Raw genomic sequence first — 26409 nt, forward strand, 5'->3', positions numbered from 1 at the left:
AATTTTAAAACAATTATATTTACACGAAGTGAAATACATACTTTTTGATTTTCTTTCTAGGTAGCAGAAATCATTCCAGCCATCATGGCAGCAGAATCTGTGATATTCTCCTCTTATTCTTGGCGACTACAAGAAGAGTTTGTACTTACTCTGTCTAGTCTTCCAAAGTGGTTTAATTCAGAAACTATTTATGTAAAAATTATGCCGGTGATCTACACTAAACTGAAAAAAGCTGTACGTATTTGTATAAAATTGGCTCTGTTTAGTAATTTTTACTTCAGGAATTTTATTTTAATCAATGCTCCTATGACCCACAAATAGTCAAGAAGGAAGATTAAAAAAATAGACATATAGAATCCTTTTAATTATGAAATAGCCTGGCTATGGAAAATGAAGAAGGTGAAGATGGTGCCAATTATTGTTGGGTCCTTGGGATCAGTATCAGAAGGCATCAAGAGGAATATCGAGGAAATTGGAATAAAGCGTCCAGTCGAACTGTTACAAAAGGTTTGCCTTCTTGACACAGCCAGAATAATCAGGAAAGTATTAGAGAATTGAAAAGAATGGATAGCCTGATACCGTAGGATGCAGGTGGTAAGCTTGCTATGTATGCAAGACTCCAAGAGTTCCAACAAAACCTGAGTCAAAAGGATTATAACAATAATAATAATAATAATAATAATACAATTAAACCTTGGGAGAGGCATTATGCCGGTAATAAACACACGGACTGGTTCAGTCCTTTATTAATTTATATAATTTATATAAATTTAAAAAATAAATTAATAAAGGACTGAACCAGTGTGTGTGTTTGTTACCGACATAATGCCTCTCCCAAGGTTTAATTGTATTTCTTTCAACACACATATCCACATCAAGAATCTTGCACACAAAATACACATACGAAAAATAATAATAATGTTTTTAATGTAAATAGCAGACCAGTAGTTTTGAGATGAGTGGGTAGTCAATTAAAATTAAATAAAGCAAATTTCTCACTTCTATGCTTGCAGTAAATATTTGTGATTATTTTTCAAATTTTATCAGCATAATTGCTATGTGCTCTTTCAAAAACCTATCTCTGCTAAATTCAGTTAAAAAATCTGTTTCTCAGAAAGTTAAAGGACACTCATCCTGCACCTCTTGTGTTCTCTCTCTCTCTTTCACACACACACACACTTTCTCTCCCTTTCTCTATACAATGTAAAGCATGACTAGAGAAATCAACCAACATGGAAAGCAGACATTAGATGATGATGATGATGATAATCATTTCATCAAAAAACATTAAAAAAATAATAATTTGTTTTAATTGAAATAATTGTCTCTTAATTTTAATTTTTTTTTTATAGAGGGCATTACCTGTAAAATTAGCAGTGGCACGCACATTTTTGACACTCCTGCGTACTCTAAAAAAGGCTGAATATAGAGAACAACTTATTAACAAGTTAACAGAGGGTAAGTTAAAATATTATCACAAGTTAGCAATTACTGTTTTTGTTGTTGTTGTTGTTAATATTAATGATGATAATTTGTAATTAAGACACAACACTGTATTTTATGGCATTATGTTCAAGAAGACAAAACTGACCTCAATAAAAACTATGATTCACCCTGAGAGTTGAAAGGTTTATTGGACACTGGTAGAATTTGAACTCAGGACATAACTCTTTGAAGTATTTAGATTTGATCCAGAGTCCTTGTGATGTCTTACTTATATATTGACACCTTGTTGGGATGAGGTGGCAAGGGGGCAGTTGTAATGACTTAAATGAGATTTTATTACTTGAATGAAGCTTATTTGTGAGAAAAGAGTTATTATAGTCACTTGACATACTAGAAACAACAGCTAATTGTCATTTAAGTTACACTTTATTATCTTCATAAATAGTCTTAGTGTCAATATTTTTATGTAAATATATTGACTTTGATTACCAAAGGTGATTTTGCTGGATTTCTTTAGGAATATGTAAGGAGATTTATGAGATAGGAATAATGAATAAAAGGTTAAATTGATGTTTATTTTTGTCTTTTTCATATTGTAAACATATATAGTTTTATGTCCCTCTAATGTTCTAAATGTATGTATATTTATAGTTAGTAATGTAAAGTGTGACAATTTTTATTATACAAAACATGTTATACTTCATAAAACATTTTAATGTTTAAATTCTTTTTTTTCTATTCTGTGACAAGTAATCATTGATGTCAATGTTCTGTTTATAAAAAGAAATTCACTCCAACAGTGACAATATTCAAGTTAGCAATGATGAAATCAAACGTAAACAGTAATGTAATTGTGGCTCATGATAATAAAACTAAGTCCGTTGGTGATGAATTTGAGGAGAAAATCCTATAAAATAATGTAGTCCAAGGTACACTGTACCTGATAACAAAAGTGGGGTGCTTTGATCACAGGTTTGTTTATTCAAGATTGTTTTGGCACCTTACTTTATCAATCTTTTCAAGAAGATGGAAAGCAGAGAGAGACCTGAAAAGATATTCTTAACTTTATGTAAGAAATCATAATTAGAGTAATAGGCTAATTAGTGATCTAGCAGGCTAATTAGGGATCTGATAAACTAATTAGTGAATGGGTAAGCTAATTTGTGGAGTGGCTAAGTAATTATTGGTGTCGATGAAACAAGTACCAGCTGAACACTGAGATTGATGCAAGCAACTTACCCCTCCTCTCAAAATAGCTGACCTTGTTCCAAAATTAGAATTATTATTAAAGGTGGCAGATTAAGAACAGACTTGTTAGAGTACAGTCATGTACTGAGATCAATCTCATTAATTATACCCATACCTATAAATAATTTGAGTTTTGTGTCCATGTTAGAAATAATTCCTTTAACCCTTTCATTACCTTATTTATTTTGAGATGCTCTGTGTTTCTTTCGATTAATTTTAAATATATCAAAGAATTTAGTAAAATAACTTAGTTATCATTAAGCTAGTGTTAAGAGCATAAATTGTGACTAAGGTTTGGTGGAAGATTTTAATTCAGAACTTTTGAAAACAACACATTTGTACTCAGAGCCAGAACCGGTTTTAGCCAGGTTGGTGACGAAAGGGTTAAATTGGATTATTGGTCATGGCAGAAGCATTTCTAGAATATCACAGAAAAAGAAAGTGTATCTATTAGTGTAAGCGAATGGGACAACACGTCAGCTTATATCAATGTACTGTTTATAGCTATAAGTTTTGGCATCTCACAGCTGGATGGACAGGAATTTTGATTGTTGACTGGATTTATATGACATAATTTGATCAACTTAGCATGACTTCTTGTGTTTGCTTCAGCTGTTTCAAAACTGGAGCTTCTGTTCTTATCTGTGTAGATTTTGTGCCAACTATTTCTCTCTCTCTCTCTCTCTCTCTACACACACACATATACACACACACACACACACACACTAGCTACTGAGTTAGCCATCATATGATAGGAATATTGTGTAGTAAAAACATATTTACTGTATGCTTTTGACGAGCATCAGGCGATATTGCCTGCATACAATAATTATAGTTTTACCTTATTTCATGATATTTATAGAAAATAATGCTTATTTATTGAGGCAGAGAGCCAATGACTTTTAGGAGACAGCGTTAGTTAATACTATCAACTCCAGTCCTTAGATTGGTATTTTATCTTCTCATCTCTGGAAAGAAGAAAGCAGGATTTTAACTCAGAATTTAAAGAGCCAGAACAGATACTGCAAAACATTTTTTCTGACATTCATAAAATTAAAACCAACTTTTTAAATATAAAAAAAAAATAGCTATTAAAGTAATTAAAGCAAATCAGACACTTGTGTATTTGCAATAAATGTTATGTTGTTAAAAACAATACTATTTAAATATCGTTTAGACGAGTAATGAAGGGAGATAAATCGAATTAGTTCTGATTTATTTTCCTTGTGGGATTAATCAAGAAACATGAAGATTTGGATCAATGAATGGATGTGCGGACCTTTGTGATTTGACGGGCAACATTTTTTTATGTAGTGTTTTTGATACCGAAACACTTTCAAACTTCGTATACTTGTATATTTTGTGGTATAGAACAGATAATACATTTTGTATTCGAAGTTATTTCACGTTAAAAATTGTCTTATTTCGATAATTTCAACTAATCACTGACGTCTATTCAGTTGAATACAGTTAGTGCTGTGACAGTGTATATGGTATTAATCCCCGTTAGTTCTGACATTTCGGATTAACTAGACTGTTCGTAAACAAAGGGGAATACTTGAATATTGCCTGCACTTGTTATTGGAGCTACCAGAATTATTAATGCACCTCCACCAAGTGCTTCGTTTCCTAGAAATAGCAGCCAAATCTTCTTCAAATCAAACTCTAGTTTAGGGTTAGGGTTCGGGTTTTAGGGTTAGGGTTATGAGTGAGGTTATGGGAAAAATATACACACACAGATATGCACAGCGTAATTTATTATATAAACAATATATGCGTATAAATTACGATTAAACCGGATGAAATATGTCACAGGGAATAACATTTTTATGACCGGCCAGCACTGACTGTATTCAGCTGAATAGATGTCAGTGATTGGTTGAAATTACAGAAATACGACAATTTTAACATGAAATAACTTGCGATGTACAATTTTTTGTTAAGAAGGCTAAGAGAAAAAGTTGTTTTGTATGACACATTCTACCAGTGTCCCAAGTTTGAAAGTGTTTTGTTAAGAAAACAAGTGTTGCCCGTCAAATCACAAAGATCCGGATGTGCTTACATGTTAGGTTTTAATGTATAACAGTGGTTTTTCAATTTTTTTCCCCAGTCTGAGAAACCAAAATCATAAATTAAAAAGGAACATATGTACACATAAATGTGTACATCTATTGATCGATATATATATATCGTCTTCTTGATCGGTCCCACAAGGGAAATAAGCCAAAACTAATTCGATTTATCTCCCTCGGTTACTACACTAGTCATTATTTGACAGGTAATTTTGAGAACATATTTTTAAAATGTAACATTTTGTTTCTTTACAGAATTGTCCGTGGGTAACTGCTATTTTCGAAGTCTTTTTCTTGATGTTTGCAGCATCAGTTTAGATATATATTCTAAATCATTTTTCAAAGAGAAGCTCTTTGATAATGCCCTTAGTCTATATTGTGATCCAGTTCCAAATATTCGCTTAAAACTCTGTAGATTCATTCCGTGCATGAAACAAACACTAAATTTACCCGAAGATGATGCCCGCTTATCTGATCTCTGTAATGTTGTCAGCAAAATACTCAGATCTGACAAAGACCCAGATGTACTCAGTTTTGCCAAACAGGTAAGGACCTACTTGTACAATTCATTAAAATGGCTTTAGTTTTAATTTTCACGAAATTTTCAGATTGTTTACTAAAATTTAAAATTGTTGTTTCTGTTTAACCCCAATTCAGTTCTAAGGGAGTAGATTTATTAATCAGAAGTTTTCCAGCTATGTCCAATCCATTTTAAGTCAAGGACTTCTTTGTCTGAGCACAAGCATGGCTGGGTCATTGAAAAGCATGCCTAGCAACCTCTTGTTTTGGGGTTCAACCCTGTTGCACAGCATCTTTATACAAATGTTTCTACCATAACGTCAGGTTGATCATTTTCTATCTACTTTCTAGGCTAACATGGGTCAAACAAGTCATCACAATCTGTCATTTGTTATTGGAGGCCACGCTTCTTAATAGATGGGTACTTGGGTTTATTTCTACTACCAGATACCCTTCCAATCGCCGACTACTTTATAGAGTGTGTTTTTATCAAAGAACCAGTACTGGAGTGATTAATGAGTGCTCAGTGAGACTGACTAAAGGGACCTCACAACATTTGCTTTTTCAGAACATCTATTGTAAATGCCAAAATCTTTCCTTGTGAAGAATGCTCTGCACAACACAGATTAATGGTTAGTGACTTCAGAATTAGGGCCAGGAAGACACCCAGTGATGAACGACAACATGGAGAAGGAAAATATAGAAACTAAAGGCCTGCAATTGGAAAGAGATTCAGAGAAGTACTAACTGATGCATATGACTGCAACAATGTAGACTTAGACACGTGTAATGTAGATGGAAATTGGGAATTTTTACAAAGTAGCATGCTCAGGGCCACTGATCAGACATGTGTCTGGAGCAAAGTCCCAACCGGAATGGAAGTAATGTGGTGGTGGAACAATACTCTGTTGATACAGCTACAAAGACCAAGAAACAAGTTTTGGAAACTTGGAAGGAAGTGGAAATAATAGGAAGCATAGGCATGTAGCTAAAAGATCACCTAAACGACAGATATATTTGACTAAGGGTGAAGCAGAGAGAAAGTGATTTGTGCATGTCCTGCAAAATGAGCATCAGAGGTGTTCAGGTTTGCAAAGAAGTGTGTGAGAGAGAGAACTGAGACGTAATTGGTGAAGAGTGTGCTTGGAATGATAAAAGCATACTTGCCATCAATAGGAAAGACAAGAAAGTGGCATGGAAGTGCTGTTATGACAGCTTGAGTATGGAAAACACATGGGATAAAAATGGGCTATCTCATGTTGATCTTATAGGGGCACCAGCAAATTCAAGCTGACAGCAGTATAGTAGATGAGGCAGTGAAGGTCATGAAGAGAAAGAAGGCTGCAGGACCATCTGGGATAATTGCTGGGATGCTGGAAATATTTGGTGAGGACAGGTACAGGATTACCACGTAGATAGTAAATTAAGTCTTATAAGAGAGAGTCATAACCAGCAACTGGTGAAGCAGTATCATTGTAAACTGCTACAAAGGCAAAGGTGATAGCATAGAGACAAGCACTTATAGAAGAATTTTAAAAAACTGGATCAGGTTATGAAGATTATAAAAAGAATCATTGCACAGCTAATTTGTGACAGGATAGATCTAGATGAGATTAAGTTTGGTTTTGTGTCTGGAAGAGGTACCATGAATGGCAGTATTCCTAGTGAGGCAACTTCAGGAGAAATACTTGACCAAAAGTAAACCATTATTTCTAGCCTTTGTTGACCTGGAGGAGGCATTTGATTGGGTACCATGTACAGTAATCTGGTGGTCATTAAGAAAATTGAGCATTGATGAATGGCTTGTGAGAGTTGGCAATGAATCTAGTGTGAGGGTTGGAGTATATCAAGGCTCAGTTCTTTGTCCTCCTCCTATTCATCATAGTCCCATAAGAGTTTAAGACTGGATGTCCATAGGAACTCTTATATGCCAGTCTAGTCCTCATAACTGAATCTGTAGAGGAATTAGAGAAGAAATTCCAAGCATGAGGAACCTTATGGGTAACCTAACAAAGACAAGATTTTAGCAAATAGCAAAAAAAGACAGGACCCTGGTGCCTTTAGTGAAACGGCCTTGCTTGATATGCAGAAAAAGAGTAGGTATAAACGGTACTCAATGTAAGCTTTGGACACACAAGAAAGGAATCACTAGCAGACTATCTGAAAATGTGGTAGGTATATTGGAACAGCTCATACAAGCACACCAGAAATTGAGTCTCTTAAATGTCCAGATGGCTCACTGGAAGTAGTGCAGAGATTTTGTTAGTTAGGAGATGTAATTAGCAAGAGAGATGACTGCTGTGAAAGCACCGTAGCCAGAGTAAGAAAAGGTTGGTGACATTGAGGGAGCTACTACCACTGCTGGCATGCTGTCAACAAAGGCAGGTCTTTCCCCACAGACTATATGATGCTTGTGCTAGAATTGTAATGCTACATGGTAGTGAGACTTTGGTCTCCAATGCAGAGGACATGGAGCTGTCTGGAAAGAAACGAAACTAGCGTGCCCTGCTGGATGTGCACAAAGATAATAGTAAAAATGTGCTGAGAGAAAGACTGGGCATAAGAGTGATCAGATGCTTTGTGCAAGAAAGAGGACCTTACTGCTACACATGCATGATGCATGTCCTCATGCACACTTGTATAAAGAAGTGTTGAAACACTAAGCATGGCTGAAACTTGTGAATGAAGAAGATATGGAATGAAATCATGGAGACTGACCTTGGGATCTTAGGCCTCACAGAGGAAATGACAAAGGCCCAGGATATCTGGCAACGTGGGTTCCTTGTGAAAACCTACCCATCATAATGAAGACTGACTTCTGTGGCACTGCGTGGGTATATGTTATCTATATAGATATAGATATATATATGTATATATACACACACACACACACACATCTATACATAATTCATATCTTTTTGTGAGTGTATGTATATATATAAATGAGGAACCCAATCAATCCCCACTTCATGTTACCATCCCCACCCCACACCATATCATCCCCTGCAGTTCTTACCCCACATTCTGATATCACTTTTCTCTCTTGCTATCCAGAACCATCTCACTTATCAGATATTCTTATCCATTAATATTGTTATTCACACATCTACACATTACAGTGACCATCCTGTTCTCCCCTCCTTCAACCACAAAATTCTCTTTCCCCATGCATTAACCTTGGTTTATCTTTCTACTCTGCTCTTTATTTTGTCCTGCTCCTGGTTTGTCTCCCTACTCCTACTCGTTATTTTGTCTCAATTTCTTTTTCACTGACTTTTTAAAATATTCTTTATTAAATTTAGGCACTCTGGGATCTAGAACAAATTGTTGTGCCTGTTCATTTGGTAAGTGTACCTCAATATTATCTTAACGATTGGTTGCTAATGAGTCAGTATTTGTATTGTTAAATCAAATTGTTTAGCCTAACAATGTTCTATCAATTGATTGAAATACTTGTATTAACTCTCAATGTCTTCATATTTTAATGAATTATTGTAAAATGAATTATTTTTAGTCAGTTAAAAGGATGTCTTCATAGAATTGGTATATGTTATTGCCAGGAATAATGATTACATATTATTTTCCCAATTTTAAGCAAATTGATGACCCAAATTTAATTTGTATATGTATGTAATTAACCTGAGTGACAGCAACCTACCTGAGACTGCCCCTAGTTCTTCTATACAAGCTTCTTGTTTTAAAGCAATCTTAATTAAAACAATTCATCATTGTCATCGTTGCTGTTTAACATCCGCTTTCCATGCTGGCATGGGGTGGACGATTTGACTGAGGACTGGCAAACCAGGAGGCTTCACCAGGCTCCAGTCTGATTTGGCAAGATTCCTACAGCTGGATGCCCTTCTTAACACCAACCACTCTGAGAGTGTAATGGGTGCATTTTACGTGTCACCGCCACAGGAGCCAGTCAGGAGACACTGGCATTGACCACATTCAGATGGTGCTTCTTACATGCCAGTTAGGCAGCACTGGCATCAGGCATGCTTGAATGGTGCTTTCTACATGCCACAAAATTGAAATAAAAGCAGTTTATTTCAACAGAAATATGGTAATAAAAGTTTAATATTAAATTACAGTCATGATCAAATGGTTATAAAGTTGATTGTTAATCCTGTTGTCCTGGATTCAGTCCCACTGCATGGTATGTTGGGCAAGTGTCTTCTGCCATAGCCAGGAATTAACCCAAATTTTGTCAGTTGATGGATGGATGAAGTTCAAAGACCATCTTTATCAAACACACTTGTCATACTGATTTTAGTCTAAGAAACACATTAAAGGTACACACAGCTATGGAGTATTCAGCCACTTGCATTATAATTGAATGAGTTGCTGGTTCAGTTGTTTGAACTTCTGAAATAATCATATTATCATAATTCTGGCATTTATTCACAACCATTATTCATACTGACACAGACTACCAAATATGGAAAGTATCTTTACGTGACCACTATCTGAAGAATTACTTCATTTATGTCATTCTCTTTCTGACAATATTATATTCTAATAACATTAAACATTTCATGTTTTTGTTGAAATCTTCAGCTTGGATCAAAAACTCAGGAGAAATTACAGACAGCCGAAGATTTGATAGATTTGCATCGAGAGGCTGAAGAAATAAGTTTGCTAAATGTAAGTTGTAAATGTAAGGTGTTTCAAGCAGTTACCTGTGAAAGAATTTGTGAAATGAAGTCTTTCAAATAGTCAGAGTGACCTTTAGAAGTAGTTGATGGCATCTGTTACTGAGGTAATCTAAGAAGCAGTATGCAGCAAAGATTTTATTAAAGCATAAAGTGAGAATTGGATGTAAAATGTTAACGGGGTTATTATTTAATCTTTTCTTTGGCAAAAAAGAGATTCTGGTTTTGAATGAAGAATAGGTTGATACTTGTATATGAAGTGCAGTGGTGTGAATGTATCAAAATATGGATATTGAATTTGGAGAATATATGAAGGGTGGAAAGTAAAAAGTAACAGGTTCTGTTGGATACTTAATGTTGATGTATATGAATGGCAGAGAAGAAATAAGCTGAAGGAAAATCAGAATGTATGAGAAATTAGATGAAGTATACCAGAGAGAAGAATGCATTGGTGTGGACGTGTAATGTAGTTTGAAGGCTGACAATTTGGTGAAATGTGCCCAGTTATATAAATGGTAAAATCCCACAGAAAAAGGGAACTTGGGAAAATATGGTGAGAAATGGTAAAAGCTTATCTCGAGGGTGAATTGATAATGCCGACGATGATGGACTGTGACAAGAGATGAGATGCTGAGTTGGAGAAGACCCTCCCAGATTTCACAAGCATCAAAAGAAATGAATGTTAAGATGAATGATACAGCTGTTAAGCATTTTTGATTTGAAGTTAATCATCCTAAGATGCCTGTTTTTTTATATTTTTGGGGTTTTGTTTTTTATAGGATGAAAAAAATGAAGAGAAATCAAAAGTAAAGAAAGATGTACCATTTTCTAAAATTCCTTCTCCAAGAAAAGTCTCAGGTAAATATGTAAGGGTGCTGGGGTTGTTGTTGTAGTTCTATAGAAATAATTGATTAAAAATTTAGCTAAAAACACCTGGCACCATTTATGTCCATTATGTTGGTTTGTCTTCCAGATAGAGTAATCTCTTAACTTTATTATGGAACATGTTCTCTTATGGTTCAGCACTTAAAACATATTCCCAATCTTCTTTACATTCATTTGTTTTACGTTCATCTTTCCATGCTAGCATGGGTTGGACAAATTTGAGGTTTTATTTTACAGCCAGACACCTTTTCTCACATTAACCCTTACATGTTTTTTTTTCATTAATGGGTTTATGTCACACAGCTTCAAGGGTACAATGTAAGCAGGGGATTTGCTGACAAAAGACACTAACAACATTGTTTGCTTCATGTGATCTTCAATATCATGAAGCAAACAGTGTAGCACACACACACACACACACACACACACACACACGCGTGTGTGTGTTGTATTGTGGCCACCTGTTTCTCTCATACTTGAACCCCTCACCTCCTAGCACAAAGCTGCATGACAACCTCAAAAGCACTAGTGGCCTTAAAAACAAAAGCTCTGTACATACTGTAAAATGGTTGGTATGAGGAAGGTCCTCCAGCTGTAGAAATGATGCCAAAGCAGACATTGTTGCACAGTGCAGTTCTTGCAATCATTGGAACCTGTCCAACAGCCCAACCCATACCAGCATAAAGCACAAGTTTCAACTATTGATGGTATATGTGACAGGCTTCTTTCAGTTTCCATCTACTAGATTCACTTATAAGGCTTTGGTCAGCTGAGAGCCATATTAGGAGACACTTGACTAAGGTACCATGTAATGGGACTGAAAACCATATAGTGGTTTGGGAAGCAAACTTCTAACCACACAGCCACAATTGTCTTCGATTGTAGACTTGAGTTAATCAATAGTGTATTTGGTAGACAGAAACTGTGTGGAAGCCATTTGCATGCGTGTACATTAATGGAACAAATAAATTTGTAAGATTGGAAGATGAATACCATTCCTTCTTGAACAGTATTGTAATAAAAATATTCTTTGATGAAAAAATTATTTTGTTTTTTCTATTTTGTTTTCAGCTCAGAAATCCACTTCTGAGAAACGAGCAAGTCCAACTCCATTAAAAGAATGTAAAAAATCTTTAAGTAATTGCTCATCCAGTTTAACACCAGTGTCTTCACCAAAGGGTAAGGAATATATGTATATATATTATAGGGCTTTGGCCCTACTGGGGCACCCCATCGAAGGATTTATATCAAATATATTGCCCCAGCCCCACTACTTATTTCTGAATTTGGTTCTTATCAATATCTGTTTGTCAAATCACTAAGTTATAAGACATAAATACAGTGCATTGTTCTTAAGAAGTTATCTTTGTAGCTTTATAGTTTTGGGTTCAGCCCTACTGCACAGCATTGTAGATAAGTATTTTCTACTCTAGGTTAACTAATGTCTCATGAGGGAATTTGGTAGATGGAAACTGTGTGGAAGAATGTCACATGTATGTGTGTACATGCACAAATATTGAAATTGTAAAGCTGTTTGTCACCATCTCAACTAAACATTGTTATGTTTACATTCCTTGTTGATAAAGATCGTGTGTCTTTGCTTTCTAAGGCCTGTGGAATTTTTTTAATTCCTGACTTGAAAAGCAAGGATTGGGATTGGGGCTGATGACAAGAAAAACATTCAACTTTCAAAATCCTGCTTTAAATATGTCCCTGTCCTACCCAAGCATAGACAAAAGATGGACATTAAAATTAGACAAATGTATTTCTTATAACATTGTTTTGCAGTCAAATAGCCTTCCTGTCACTAAGCTTTACCTGATTTTCTGGTAGGGAATCTCTTATTCCATACATCTACAAAAGTGAAAAGTGAGAAAGCATTTTGTTGACTGGAAAAGTGACAACAATACTGCTTGCGACAAACGATCTCAAGTGTAAACACACACACACGTATACATATATATAATACATGTGTGCGTGAACACACAACAGATTTAAGATTTTGTTAACCAAATCCACTCATAAGACTGGTAGTCCCTGGGCTATATCAAAAGACACTTGTTCAAGTTGCTTTACAGTGGGACTGAACCTGAAACCATGTAGTTGGGAAGCAGACTTAGCCACACAACCCATGTGTGTGTGTGTGTATGTATATATATTTATTTATTTAACCACATAGTACCTGTAGGATGATGGCTGTGATTACCACAAATTTATTTACATATACATACATACATCCAGATATACATATGTGTGTGTGTGTGTGTCTAACTAAATAATTTTTTGTTGCTAAAATATTTTTTACTGTCTCATAATGTTGAAATCTTTTATCAACATATTTTATAAATCAATTGCAGCTTGGAAGGTATTTATAAGCCATTTAAAATAACACACAAAATCCGTTAGATTCACTTCAACATTTAAATTTAATTTGCCAAAATATTTTCATTGCTTTAAGACCGCAACTTGTTCACTGACAAAATTCCGTGTTGCATCAGTGAACAGGTTGCAGCCTCAAAGCGACGAAAATATTTTGGCAAATTAAATTTAAATATTGAAGTGAATCTAAGGGTTTTTTTATGTTTCTTAAATGGCTTATAAATACCTTCCACGCTGCAATTGTTTTCAGCACATGATCTCAGATCAGGTCACTTGCTATGCAAGTACATCTCCGTAATATTTTATAAATGCCTACCCTGAGTAATTACTTATGCCATTTTTCTGATTTTACTTTGTCCAATATGGCTGACATCTCCATCAGGTCAGGTGACCAGTCTGTTCTGTTGGCGTGAGTGAGAGTGGTTGGGGTTGTTTATGTTATACATACTTGTGTGTGTGATGTTAGTTTACTGGTACTCTGAATATATTTCTTGAGTTATGAACTTTTAAATTAAACTACAAGCTTAAAGATGTACAAGACTATTATTCTGATAATGAGCTGGCAAAATTGTTAGCACACTGGACAGTGATGAGCATTTCGTCTACATTTTGAGCTCAAATTCTACCAAGGTCAACTTCTTCCTTTCTGAGTCAAGGAAATAAGTACCAGTTAAGCACCGGGGCCAATATAATCAACTATCCCTGTCACCCAAAATTAACGATAGTAGAAACAATTATTTTGATATTGTACCACTTGCTGACCACAGAGGCAGTGAGATTAATGTACTGGTTTACTGACCGCATGGATGAATAGATGAAGACACATACATACACACACAACAGTTTATTATATAAGTTGACAATAATGCAGTTTTTATATCACTGATGTAGAGGGTAGAGTGGGGTAAAAGATATATTTTAATCAGAGATTATAAAAGACTGTTTTGAATTGACTTTTATTTAGACAATATTCTTTTCAATGTTGTATGATAAATTTGTATAATAAATGATTAATACAGTCAATTATTTTAAAAATTACATTTATTTAAAACTAAAAAAAATATTTATTTTTTAGATCCAATTTATAAAATTTTGATTATTTTTTTGATTGATAATTTTAAAGATTTTGTTGTTGGTTTTTAATTAAATTTGCAGTTAAAACCAAAGGTTCTTCGATACCAAACTGTCGTCTAGTTAAATCCCGATCCACATCTTCAATATGTTCTGCTTCACAAATTCCTAAACGAGGTAAGATGCTCTTTTTTTTTTTTCTTTTTTGTGACAAACTTATAGAGATCATAACTTTTCAATCTTTAAATATGAAATGTGTGTTGTGCATATTTGAAGTTTAGTCCTGTGGAATGGACAATGCCTGAAGCTCTCACATGACCTCCAAGACTGGTTAATGGTGTTCTACTTGAAAATGTGTAAGTTGATGTCTGCAGGAATTTCAGAGGGTTGACATTCTGAGGAGAAATTATCAGTTATAGTGTGGTGTGGGGGTGTCAAGAGGAGAGACGAATGCGTTGTGTATGTAACTTAGTTTTTCAGAGGAACAGAGTGTTGTTGGTGGTGGTGGAGACATTGCTCTTTCAATGTTGTATCAATTTCTTTAATCCAAAACCCTACTGTTTCTGCCAAAAATGGATCTTGGCTCACAGAAGATCAAGTTACACCATTGTGCAATCATGGTTAATGTTGAATAAAATCAAATACAATTGGGAAGTGAATGGTATGTTCCTTCTGGCAGGAGTTGACTGTTATTCAGTGGAATCCATTATGGTGATACTTGGAATGGTTAGAGTCTTAGTTTCTGAATATTTCTAATATAATATAGACTGGTTGAGAAGTGGGAGGGGGGCACTGCTTCCTCCCCATCCGTCTCTAGCTACTTATTTCCTTTTTTCTTTTTTATATTTTTGATTACTTTTGCTGTTCTATGATACTTTTCTGTTGCTGCCACCAAATTTTTCTTAGCCCTGCTGTTGGCATCTTTCTGCTCTCCTATCACCTCTTAACTGCCCCAACCCCCACCTTCTCCTTCATCTTTGCCCTTTCCTTTCACCTCTACCCTGGCCCTACCACCACATCTTCCCCTGTTCCTTTACCCTCCCATCACCCACTTTGCCCCATTACCTGCTTTGAATATCTCTTCTTCCCTTCCCTTCCCCAACCCTGCTATCTGTAAGTCTTCTTTTCTCCTCCGCACACCACCCGTACCAATCAGAAGATGTGGAAGTTTTGGTTTATATAGTTAAATGTGTTTTTTTTTGTTTTTTTTTCATTTTACTTTATTTAATTCTCCAAACCAGATTCAAAGCTTGTGGACTCTACTGGCAAAAGAGACACAAAAATACCTGTGATAGGTACATCTTCTCTTCCTACACCAAAAGGTAAGATGATTTATTTTAGTTTTATGGAAATTAATTTTAAAATACTCAGAAAAGTTATTATAGTTGTTGTTGTTGTTGTTACCGTTTAAATTCCAGATTAGCTTTGACCCGGCAAAACCGAAATCACAATATAATAAATTATATTTACTATTATTGCTTTTGTAAAATATATACGAATTTACAGTCATCATTGTATGTGTTTATGAATTATTTTTAATGAAAGCCAATTTGTTTTTAGATGGTAAATCAGCTGAAACTCGTTTATGTAACAACACGCGTATTCCTCGAGTATCCACGCCAGTTCGACCACCCTCACCTACCACTGTATCACATATTCCCAGTAAGTATTTCTGTGCAACAATATTTTCCTCTTTGAAAACGTTTTTCAACTTCTTTTGATTAGATTTACAGAAAAATAAACATCATTCAAATCATCATCATTAGAATAATCATTGTCTTAATGTAACTAAAGCAGTGAATAAGCAGAACAATAGAGAACGTATTGTGTAGTATTTCATTGCATAGCTTTCTGTTTTGGTTTCAAATCTCATGGAAGTCAACATTGGCTTTCATCTTTTTGAGGTAGGTTAAATGAAGAACCAGTTAGTTGATTTCTTTCTAACTATACTTTTTCCATTTCCTTTGCCTCGACCACAAATGTTGTGATCATGTGTTTATAATTAATATTCTACCAACATTATCACCATGAAGAACATCCAGCTGTAAAATCTTGTCTCAACTCCCCCAATTCAACCAATACTAGCATGGTAGAATGGATGTTAGTCAAACAGTAGTATTTCTGCCTGCAACACCATCACCACCACCACTGGTTCACATTATATATCTACTTTACCAATCACCATCCATTTATATTCAGTTTTCAATTAATTATTCAATGTTGTTACTTCTGTTTTCTCAATGTCTCAATATAGAAACATTGTGAGGTTTCACCCGTTCTGTATTGCCAGAATATGGTGCATTTACACATGTAGAAAGGAACGTGTCCTGCATGTGGGCTGATATTCATGCTGGGGAAGTGACATATTTTCTGCATGGAGAGGTGAGATGTTTCCTCCATGTGAACATGTATCACGTGATTGAATGAAACTCCTAAACCATGTAGAAAGCTCATACAACATTGATGTTTACCATTCTTTTCTTTCTTTTATTCTTTTACTTGTTTCAGCCATTTGACTGTGGCCATGCTGGAACACATGTTCACAATTTAAAACTTTCTCCATTATTTTCCTAAACTGTTTCTTTTCTTATTTTCAAGCTTCAGCTGGAGTTCAAAAACAAGCAAAATCAGGAATTAAACCAACTAGTTCCAATAAGTAAGTCAAATTTTGAATGAAATGTCTATTTGGATCAGGGAAAAAAATCATTACTTTGATAAAATTTTACTTAATTTAGAAGTTTCCATTTATGTTGTATGGAGAGTGTATATATCACTAATATTATAAAAATTTCAATTAATCTTTATCAAACACAAATTACAATCCTCCAGAGTTTTTTTTTTATTTTTTTATTTTTTTATTTTTTTATTTTTAGAAGGACCAAAAGTTGAACTTTAGTTTTTCAGTTTCAGACTTGCCATCACAACTAAAATCCTTCAAAGTTTAGATCCTTGGAATCAGAATAATAAATCATTAACATCTAATAATTACTACATATTTTTTATTACTTTTGTTAATATTTTCAATGAACATTTTGTCCCTCCATAAATTAAAATTACAATTTTAAAAATGTAATTTGTTAAATAAACTTCAACTGTAGCTGTAGTTTTCTAAATGGAACAAAACTATTGGAAGGAATAAATATCCAAAAACATGCTGCCATAAAACAAAATGTTACTATCTCAGCCAAATATTGAGGAATGCTCCAACTGAGGCTGAAATTTCTTTTTGTTGTTATAAATTTATAATTTATTTTCTGTAAACATTATTTTCAGTATTCGCAAGAACAACAGCACAACCACCACCACCACTACCACCACTACCACCACCACAGCTGCTTCTACGGCAACCACCAATTCTACAACAACAACAGCAACAGCAACAATAACAACAACAACAACAACAGATAATTCATCAGATCATGGTATGCTTAATTTAATCTCTCTCCACACATGCTAACAAAGAATGTGTTTGTGTGTGCGTGTATCTATATATATATATATGTGTGTGTGTGTAGCCCTGTGAGTGGATTTGGAAGACGGAGACTGAAAGAAGCCCATTGTGTGCGAAGCATCAGATGTGATGTGCAAAAGAGACGATTGCGCTGGTATGGTCATCTGGCAAGAATGGATGAGGATAGCTGTGTGAAAAAGTGTCATACCCTAGCAGTTGAGGGAACCTGTGGAAGAGGTAGACCCAGGAAGACCTGGGATGAGGTGGTGAAGCATGACCTTTGAACCTTAGGCCTCACCGAGGCGATGACTAGTGACCGGGACCTTTGGAAATATGCAGTGCATGAGAAGACCCGGCAAGCCAAGTGAGACCATAACCTGTGGTCTTTACCAGAGGTGTAGCCAGCCCACTTATGCATACCTTTCCTTCGTTGGACACTAAACTTTGCTTGCGAAGACCTGTTGAGGCAAGTGAAATCAAAATCAAATTCAATGACTGGCATCCATGCTAGTGGAGCACCATCCAAGCGTGATCGTTGCCAAAGCAGCTGACTGGCTTCCATGCTAGTAGCATGTAACAAGCACCATTTGAGCATGATCGTTACCAGCGGCGCCTTACTGGCACGTAAAATATTTGAGCGAGGTCATTGCCAGTGCCCCTGGACTGAATCCTGTGATGTAAAAAACACCATTTGAGTGTGGCCGTTGTCAGTACTGCCTGACCGGCCCTTGTGCCGGTGGCACGTAAAAGCACCCACTACACTCTTAGAGTGGTTGGTGTTAGGAAGGGCATCCAGCTGTAGAAACACTGCCAGATCAGATTGGAGCCATCTGGTTTGCCAGTCCTCAGTCAAATCATCCAACCCATGCCAGCATGGAAAGCGGACATGAAATGATGTGTGTGTGTGTATCTGTGTCCCCCCACCATTGCTTGACACCTAATGCTGGTGCATTTATGTCCCCGTAACATAGCAGTTAGGCAAAAGAAACTGATAGAATAAATACTAGGCTTACAAAGAATAAGTCCTGAGATTGATTTCTTTGACTAAAACCCTTTAAAGTGGTGCTCCAGCGTGGCCGCAGTCAAATGACTGAAACCAGTAAAAGAACACACACACACACACATAAATTGATTTGTAGTATTTACATCAAAATGTTGTTTAAGGAATTGTTCTGAGCCCTTCTGTCTAACTTTACCTTCCACCTGGGCTCCTGAGCATAAGACTAAAAAGTTGCATACATATCTCAAGTGTAATGATTGCAGACAAACATATGGACAGAATCATGAAAATAATTCTGAAGAATAGGCCGGTTTCCTTTCGACTACCATAAAATGGTGGGTGATTTGAGATTTTGATGGGTGATGTGAACATTTTGTGGGAGACAATGAGTTTTTAGAAATTAAGTCTGCATTTACCTATATCTAGGCATGACTAGAATAAGGATGCACTTTTATTGATTTGTTTATCGATCGAATATTTTTGTCACAGACATTGAGATGGTTGTCATGCATGCTAAAAATAGCAGCCAAATAGACCTAGGCCTTAAATCACACTCCACTACAATTTTTTTTTCCATAATCATATGAAGTCCTGCATATAGAATGTAAATTCGCAAAAATTTTCTGAAAATTCTGAAAAGTAAAAAAGTTATAAGGAGTAAATGTCACGTGTAAATCTGTGGTTTCATATCAAAACACACGTGCTATTTTCAGGACGTTGACAAAATGTGCAGTCACATGCAAAATGACAGCTTTGAAATCGTGTTTCTTGACTTGGTGAAAATGATCAAACTTTAAACCTCTATAACTTTTTAAAAACATTTTTCAAGAAAAAGTTGAATAACTCCAATAATTTAGCTTGGAAAAGTACATTAATGTGCCAAATTCTAAAATTTTTGATAAACTTTAATTTTTGAAATGCTGGCAACCAAACGTACTAGATCCGTATTTGCTCCAGTAAAGGCATGTCATCTGACTCTGCTCTTCTTCTTCTCTTTGGGAATACCATACTGCCTTTGTGATGCAGTTACCAATGTGCATTCTTTGCTATCAAACATTGACCAACGAAGCAATGAAACCTTCACACTTGACGTATCACTTTGATGCAAAGCATTCTGACAAGGGAGATAAGCCGTTATCATACTTTTTGCAACTGAGCTGCTCTTTCAAAAAGCAAATACAAACATTCCACATGCAACTCCAGGAAACTAGTAAACAGGAGAATGATGGGTTGATTGCATCATACAACAATGCATTGCTTGTTGCTAAGTCTGGGAAGTCTCACACAATTGGAGAAACATTACGCACGAAACACGCGATAACATTATGAAGAAGATCCCACTTAGTAATAACACAATTTCTCGATGCATCGATGAAATGGCCAACAATGCCAAACATCAGCTCATCAATATTCTCCAGCACACTGGGCGAAATGCTTATCAGTATTTCACCTGCCGCTACGTTCTGAGTTCAAATTCCACTGAGGTCGACTTTGCCTTTCATCCTTTCGGGGCCGATAAATTAAGTACCAGTTGTGTACTGGGGTTGATCTAATTGACTAGCCCCCTCCCCAAAATTTTGGGCCTTGTGCTTAGAGTAGAAAAGAATATTCTCCAGCATTTTGAATTTTCTATACAAGTGGATGTTGTGGACAATCAATGTTTGATGGTATATGTTCTGTATTTCAACGAAGACCTTCAACCTTGTGAGGAAATGTTCACAGAGAAATTGCCACTTAATGCAAAAGGTGCAACTATTTTTCACACTCTCAAGTCTTTCCTTTTTGAACATAATATCCCACTCAGTAATATTCTTGCCTGTGTGTCTGATGGAGCCCCTTCAATGATAGGAAGATACAGAGGTTTTTCATCTCTCCTAAAGCGGGAAATGTCCCACCAGATATTAACTGTTCATTGCTTGGCACATCAGCAGCATTTAGTGGCAAAAAATATGAACAGTAGATTGAATGATGCGCTACAATTAGTTATCAAGACTGTGAACAAATTGAAGTCCAGTCCCTTGTCTGATCGAATTTTCCATCAACTCTGTCAGAGAAATGATGAGGACCACACTAAACTCTTATACCGTACTGTAGTGTGGTGGCTGTCAAAAGCAACCTGTGTTTTATGCTTTGTTGAACTGTTTTATCAAAAATACTCCACTATCCGCTTCATTGATGGCTGCAAGGAGCAATATCTTTTTCTTTATGATATATTTACAAAATTAAATGACTTGAATAAGTTATTGCAAGGAAACAGAAAAACTCTCGTTAATTGTAAATCATTTATCACTACCTTCATTTCAAAATTGCTGTTGTTTAAGACATTTCAAAATGTTAATTCCATCAATTTCCAGAACTTGATTTTTTGAAAGATGAATTGGTTGATGAGGATTTAACTACATAATGCAGCTATTTACAATCACTGCATGATGACACGGTGGAGAGATTTCAAGATGTTGTTGTGCTAAATATTCCAAATCCGTTTGAGGTCGATGCAGTTGATTGCGAGGATGACGTTCAGGAGGAATTGATAGAATTACAAAATGACAATGACTCCACAATGCAATATCGCCATAATGGCAAAGAAGGCTTGTGGTACCATCAGAGTATATTGAATTCCTACCCCAGTCTGTAGAAACATCTGAAATTACTTTTGCTTGCCTTTCCTACCTTATAACTGGTTGAATCTGGTTTTAACCATGCTGGAACTTTACTTTCCCATAAAAGAATTGGACTGGATGTGACACAATGAGGAGGCTTGTGGCTAAAGTTGACAAGTTTGAAGCTGAATATATCTGCACTAGCTGCATCGCACCAGATGCATGGTTCTCATTAAAAAGTTTTATTCTTTTCCTTTATAATACAATCATTAATTATTTTTGCATTTGTAGTTCTGATCAATGGTTCATTTGGGGAAAATGAAAATCAGTGTAAAAGAAAGCACAAGTTTCCAGAAGTTAATCTGTCTGCATGATATAGAGCTAACGTTAGAATTTCATTCACACTAATGGCAAAAGTAAGCCCACAATAAGGGATTTGTAAACAACCGCATATTTAGTACAAATGGCATTAACAGGGCTACGAGTCAATGATATAGTGTGTGTGTGTGTGTGTCAAATGATACAGTGGTGGGGAGGGCTGTGTTAGGGTTTTTTTTACACGGGTGGGCAATGGGGAATTTTTTGGTCAATAGGTGGGCAATATTGCAATTTAGCACAAAAAGTTTGGGAAACACTGGTCTAGACCTTTCTTGTTTACAAGACAATGTACTGGGTTCATCACATGCTTGTTTCATTATAGAAACTTTTTTTTTTTTGCTATCAAAAACCAGAATAAATAACAACTATGGAGGACACCATAAACAATGTGTCATCAGAAACACACTTTGACTACAAAGCTACAGCATAATCAGTTGTCTGTTTTTAATATTTCAACTTCTTTTTCTACGTATGTTGCTCATTACCATTTGTTTATGCATGGAAGGTGGATGTTAAACAATGATGATGGATATTCCCACTATACTGAGAACATGGTATGACAAGGTCAAAGAGGAATATCCATTTTGTGCTTTGCTGATTGTGTGATTGCTTCTCCTGTTTCTTGATCCGCTGTTGAACCTAGAGAAATCAGTCATGGCCAATGCCAGTGCCGTCTGACTGAAACCTGTGCCAGTGGCACATAAAAAGTACCGTACGAGCATTGGGCCTCGTGGAGGCAGTGACAGGTGACCAAAACCTTTGGCAATATATCATGCTTGTGTTGACCTGTCAAGCCAAGTGAGACTGTAGTCATGGCAAATGCCAGTGTCAGGATAATGTCACCCGTACCAGTGGCACATAAAAAGCACCCACTAAACTTGAAGTGGTTGGCGTTAAGAAGGGCATCCAGCCGTAGAAACCTTGCCAGATCAGATTGGAGCCTGGTGCAGTTCCCTGATTTCCCACTTTTCAATCAAATCGTCCAACTCATGCCAGCATGGAAAGCAGACATCAAACAATGATGAGAATGAAGCAGTTTTTATTTCAAGTTAACAAAATTGATATGTGTATCTCTTCAACAGAATGTTTCTTGTGGCATTCTGAACAGTTCCATCTGCTTCAAACTTATCTCTAATTCTACAGATAGCAAGTCATATACATGGATCTGTTTCAAACTCCCTCCTAGTCTATCTGTGCACTTTGATTGTGTTTTCAAACTTATAGTAGTGCTTAAGGATAAATTTCTTTTGTTAAAAGCTTACTCTGACCCTATTCTTCATTACTTCTAATGGATTGAATCTAAAAAGAAATGAAAATTGAGCTTTCACCTATTAAAATGTGTGTACAGTTTGGGGGATACCCTGTGTGTGTGTATATATATATATATATGATAATAAAAAATAAATGCGCCCTTTTAAAGCCTAACCAGGCTCATGGGCCCGGTTTCCCAGTTTCAATGGCGTATGTGTTCCCCAGCTGGATGGGACGCCAGTCCATCGCAGCGTTACTCATTTTTGCCAGCTGAGTGGACTGGAGTAACGTGAAATGAAATGTTTTGCTCAAGAACACAACGCGTCGCCCGGTCCAGGAATCGAAACCACAATCTTGCGATCATGATGTTGACACCCTAACCACTAAGCCATGCGCATTCACATATATATATGATACTATATTATTAAATGGTCTGATGGTCTTGGCACTGGAAATGGTTGGGATTGATATGACTAGCAATATAAACGAGAATGCATTTTGTACCAAAAACCAATGTGTGTTACTCTCATGGTATCTACTGCAGTATGTTAATTACTATGTAATTAACATAAATTGCTAATTATACTACAATGTGTAATTAGCATTTTATTATATTAACTACAGTGCAGTCATTACTGGATGTAGTAATTAATGGCAGCTAAGGACGTTGATTAAATTACAGTGATATTAAAAATATAGTTATGGAAAGGTTAAACAAATCTTCACAATCCAAACCAGTTCTTATTCCATTACTGCCCTCCTAGATGAATCAAGGAATTTCTGACGTGGTTTCTTCAGTTGAATACCCTTCTTAATCCCAAGAATTTATCCAAATGTTCTGGGTATATTTTTGTCATTGCACTAGAACTGAAGATTTTGTGCAAGACTAGAGAGTTCTCACTACTTGTTGAAAGCAAATTATATACAAAGACAGAATCATTTACATGCCACACAAAATGCTTCTACTTTATATTCTGAGTTCAAATTCCACCAAAGTTGACTTTGCCTTTCATTCTTTCATGCCAAAAAAAAAACAAAGTATCAATCAAGTACTGGGGTCAATGAAATTGAATGCTGCCCCCTCCCCTTTTTCTCCCAAAATTTCAGGTCTTGTCCTTATAGTAGAAAGAAAAAAATTATATTGTTACTATTTAGAATAGTTTAGAGATTCTTCATGGAATTGTTGCTTTATTTCAGGGTTGGTTAACCGAACAGGATATCTAAGCAAAAGTCTAGAAAGGTAAGACCTCAGTCTGTCTTCTTGTGATCCTTAATATTATTGTTTTACCATTTCTATGAGCTTCACACCAATTTACCTTATTAACAAAGCAGGATTGGTCATATATAAATTGCTCTTCTGTGTGTGTGTGGTGATGTGATGTCTCGCATGGGTTATAATGACCAACAGTATTCCAGTTGATTAATCAACTGACTTGTTTAATTGTAGTGTAAGTGGATATTCCACAAACATGTGCTCTGGAGGCTGGTTTCATTTTTGATTTACAGTTATGGTCCACCTGACAGATGCTTGACTAGTTTCTGTCTTCTCAGTTTCACTGATAAGGTTTGGGGTTGACCCAAGACCATGATAAGAAAAATTAAAAGAAAACTTACCCAACATGTAGTGCAATGTGATCCATCATGCACATATTTCAGAGGCCACATGATGCCGCTTGCCTACATAACATATATATAACAAAATAACATTGCACTTTCTGCTTTCTTTTCTGCTGGTTATGTGGCATGTTATTGAGTCACATGATGCAGTTTATGTATGTCTGTAAATTTCTTCCTACTTGTAATAATTTGTTATAAAACTTCTTTTTGTTTTTCTCTTTTTTTCTTATTTACAGGCCAAAGAGTTCTGTCACAAAATGACCTCCAATGTCCTAATTGTATCAGCTTTGCTGTAGATTTGTTAGCTTTAAACTCTGCAAGAGATTCCATCCAGTAGGATGCTGCTCCCTTATGAGACTATTGAACTGTACCATTTTCTAGGGTACTTACAGCTGATGCCTTAAATCTGCTATAAAGTTTGTACTGCTAAAATTTTGACCACTTTTGTTCTATCCCAGTGACATAGGATCATGTGGTCTAAGAATATATTTTGTTGGACTTGAAAATAGATTTACAGAGATATTTTCTTAATGTGGTTGGAGTTTTTTTGTTTTTATTCTTTTCCTGTTTATTATTTTTTTTTGTCTCAAGAAAACGCCAAAATTTATTATGAGTTGAATTATTAATTATTATTAATTATATTTTCAAGAACTTAATATAATTGTTTCAATTGAAATGCAAGAATACTGTCCCTTTTTTTGTGATAACATTTTATTTATTTGAACAAAGTGTTTTGTATTGAATTTTGGAATAACTTACTGAATTCTTCCCTGTTCAAGGTTTGTTTGTGATAAAGAATAAAAAAGAGAGAAAAAAATTTCAAAAATGAAAATCCAAAAACAAAAAACCCTGCCATGTTTTATAAAAATGTTTGATTTGAGTTTTGACTCTAACAAATTTAAATTTGTTAGATAATGAAACAAAACTTAATTTTTTAGTCTACAGCCAAAAGTGAGGTACTTTGGTGCACTGTGAGGGGAAGAAATATCATGAGAGACAGAGAGAATATGATATTTCATCATAGGTTACCGATAGTACATCTCATTTTATGCCTTGTCAATTAGCTGACACTTGCCGCAGATGCAGACTACCTCAAAGCCCTTTGTATTCCAACACTATCTTTAGTCTATATAACACCTTAAATATAATAATAATTATTATTATTGCAGAACAACCCTTAAACAGCTTCATTTTTTTTCAACCCCCAATTTTTTTTTTTAAACTCAGGAATAATCTTAATTTAAAATAAAGTCATAAAAGCTTATAGTTGCCAAATATTTATATCTTTGTGAAAAAGGGAAGAGAGGAGTTCATTTTGAATAATTAGAGAAAAATATACAAAAAAAATGTAAAAACAACAATAAAACCATTTTGAAAGAATAAAATAATTTCAGGAAAATCATATAGGGGGAAATGTTTCGCATAGTGTGTGTGTGTGTGTGTGTGTATGTGCGTGATTACCTACATTAATTGTGGAGTGCTTAAATTTTCCTGCCATAGCAAACTAAATAAGATTTTAAATATTGAATGTGTATGTAATAAAATATTGAACTTACTCAAAAATTCCATACAAAAAAACTGTTGGATTTTTACATGATTAAAGAGATTTTTCGCAAATCAGTGAGCAGATCTTAATCTCTAACTTGTGAAAAATCGATGTTTTTTAAAAGAATTTTCTGGCATATTTTTAAAGGACTTCTGGAATATTTTTTAAAATATAAGGACACAGATCGTGTCGTATAGCCAGCTGGAGATGATGTCTCCTGGGGCTAAATTACAGCAACATTAGTCCTAAACCAGGACTGCCATGTTATGTTGGCAAACAATCTTTTCTACA

The 26409-nt window shown here is 35.4% G+C and overlaps 1 protein-coding gene across 2 annotated transcripts in view; it reads left to right on the forward strand.

Annotated features, from left to right (window-relative positions):
* LOC106871176 (serine/threonine-protein phosphatase 4 regulatory subunit 4) overlaps positions 1 to 25941 on the forward strand; it is a 225708-nt gene extending 199767 nt beyond the window's left edge. For both annotated transcript variants that reach the window (XM_089365402.1, XM_089365401.1), the window contains 14 exons: positions 61 to 234; positions 1353 to 1458; positions 5022 to 5311; positions 8588 to 8629; positions 9846 to 9932; positions 10720 to 10798; positions 11897 to 12004; positions 14360 to 14452; positions 15517 to 15597; positions 15836 to 15937; positions 16874 to 16931; positions 17549 to 17697; positions 24153 to 24195; positions 24809 to 25941. In XM_089365402.1, the coding sequence (XP_089221528.1) occupies positions 61 to 234; positions 1353 to 1458; positions 5022 to 5311; positions 8588 to 8629; positions 9846 to 9932; positions 10720 to 10798; positions 11897 to 12004; positions 14360 to 14452; positions 15517 to 15597; positions 15836 to 15937; positions 16874 to 16931; positions 17549 to 17697; positions 24153 to 24195; positions 24809 to 24833 (1437 nt within the window). In that variant the 3' untranslated portion in view covers positions 24834 to 25941. The remainder of the gene's footprint in view (positions 1 to 60; positions 235 to 1352; positions 1459 to 5021; positions 5312 to 8587; positions 8630 to 9845; positions 9933 to 10719; positions 10799 to 11896; positions 12005 to 14359; positions 14453 to 15516; positions 15598 to 15835; positions 15938 to 16873; positions 16932 to 17548; positions 17698 to 24152; positions 24196 to 24808) is intronic.
* The last annotated feature ends 468 nt before the right edge of the window (positions 25942 to 26409 follow it).

Source organism: Octopus bimaculoides, chromosome Z (assembly GCF_046866305.1).
Source record: "Octopus bimaculoides isolate indiv1 chromosome Z, ASM4686630v1, whole genome shotgun sequence".
NCBI lineage: Eukaryota > Metazoa > Mollusca > Cephalopoda > Octopoda > Octopodidae > Octopus > Octopus bimaculoides.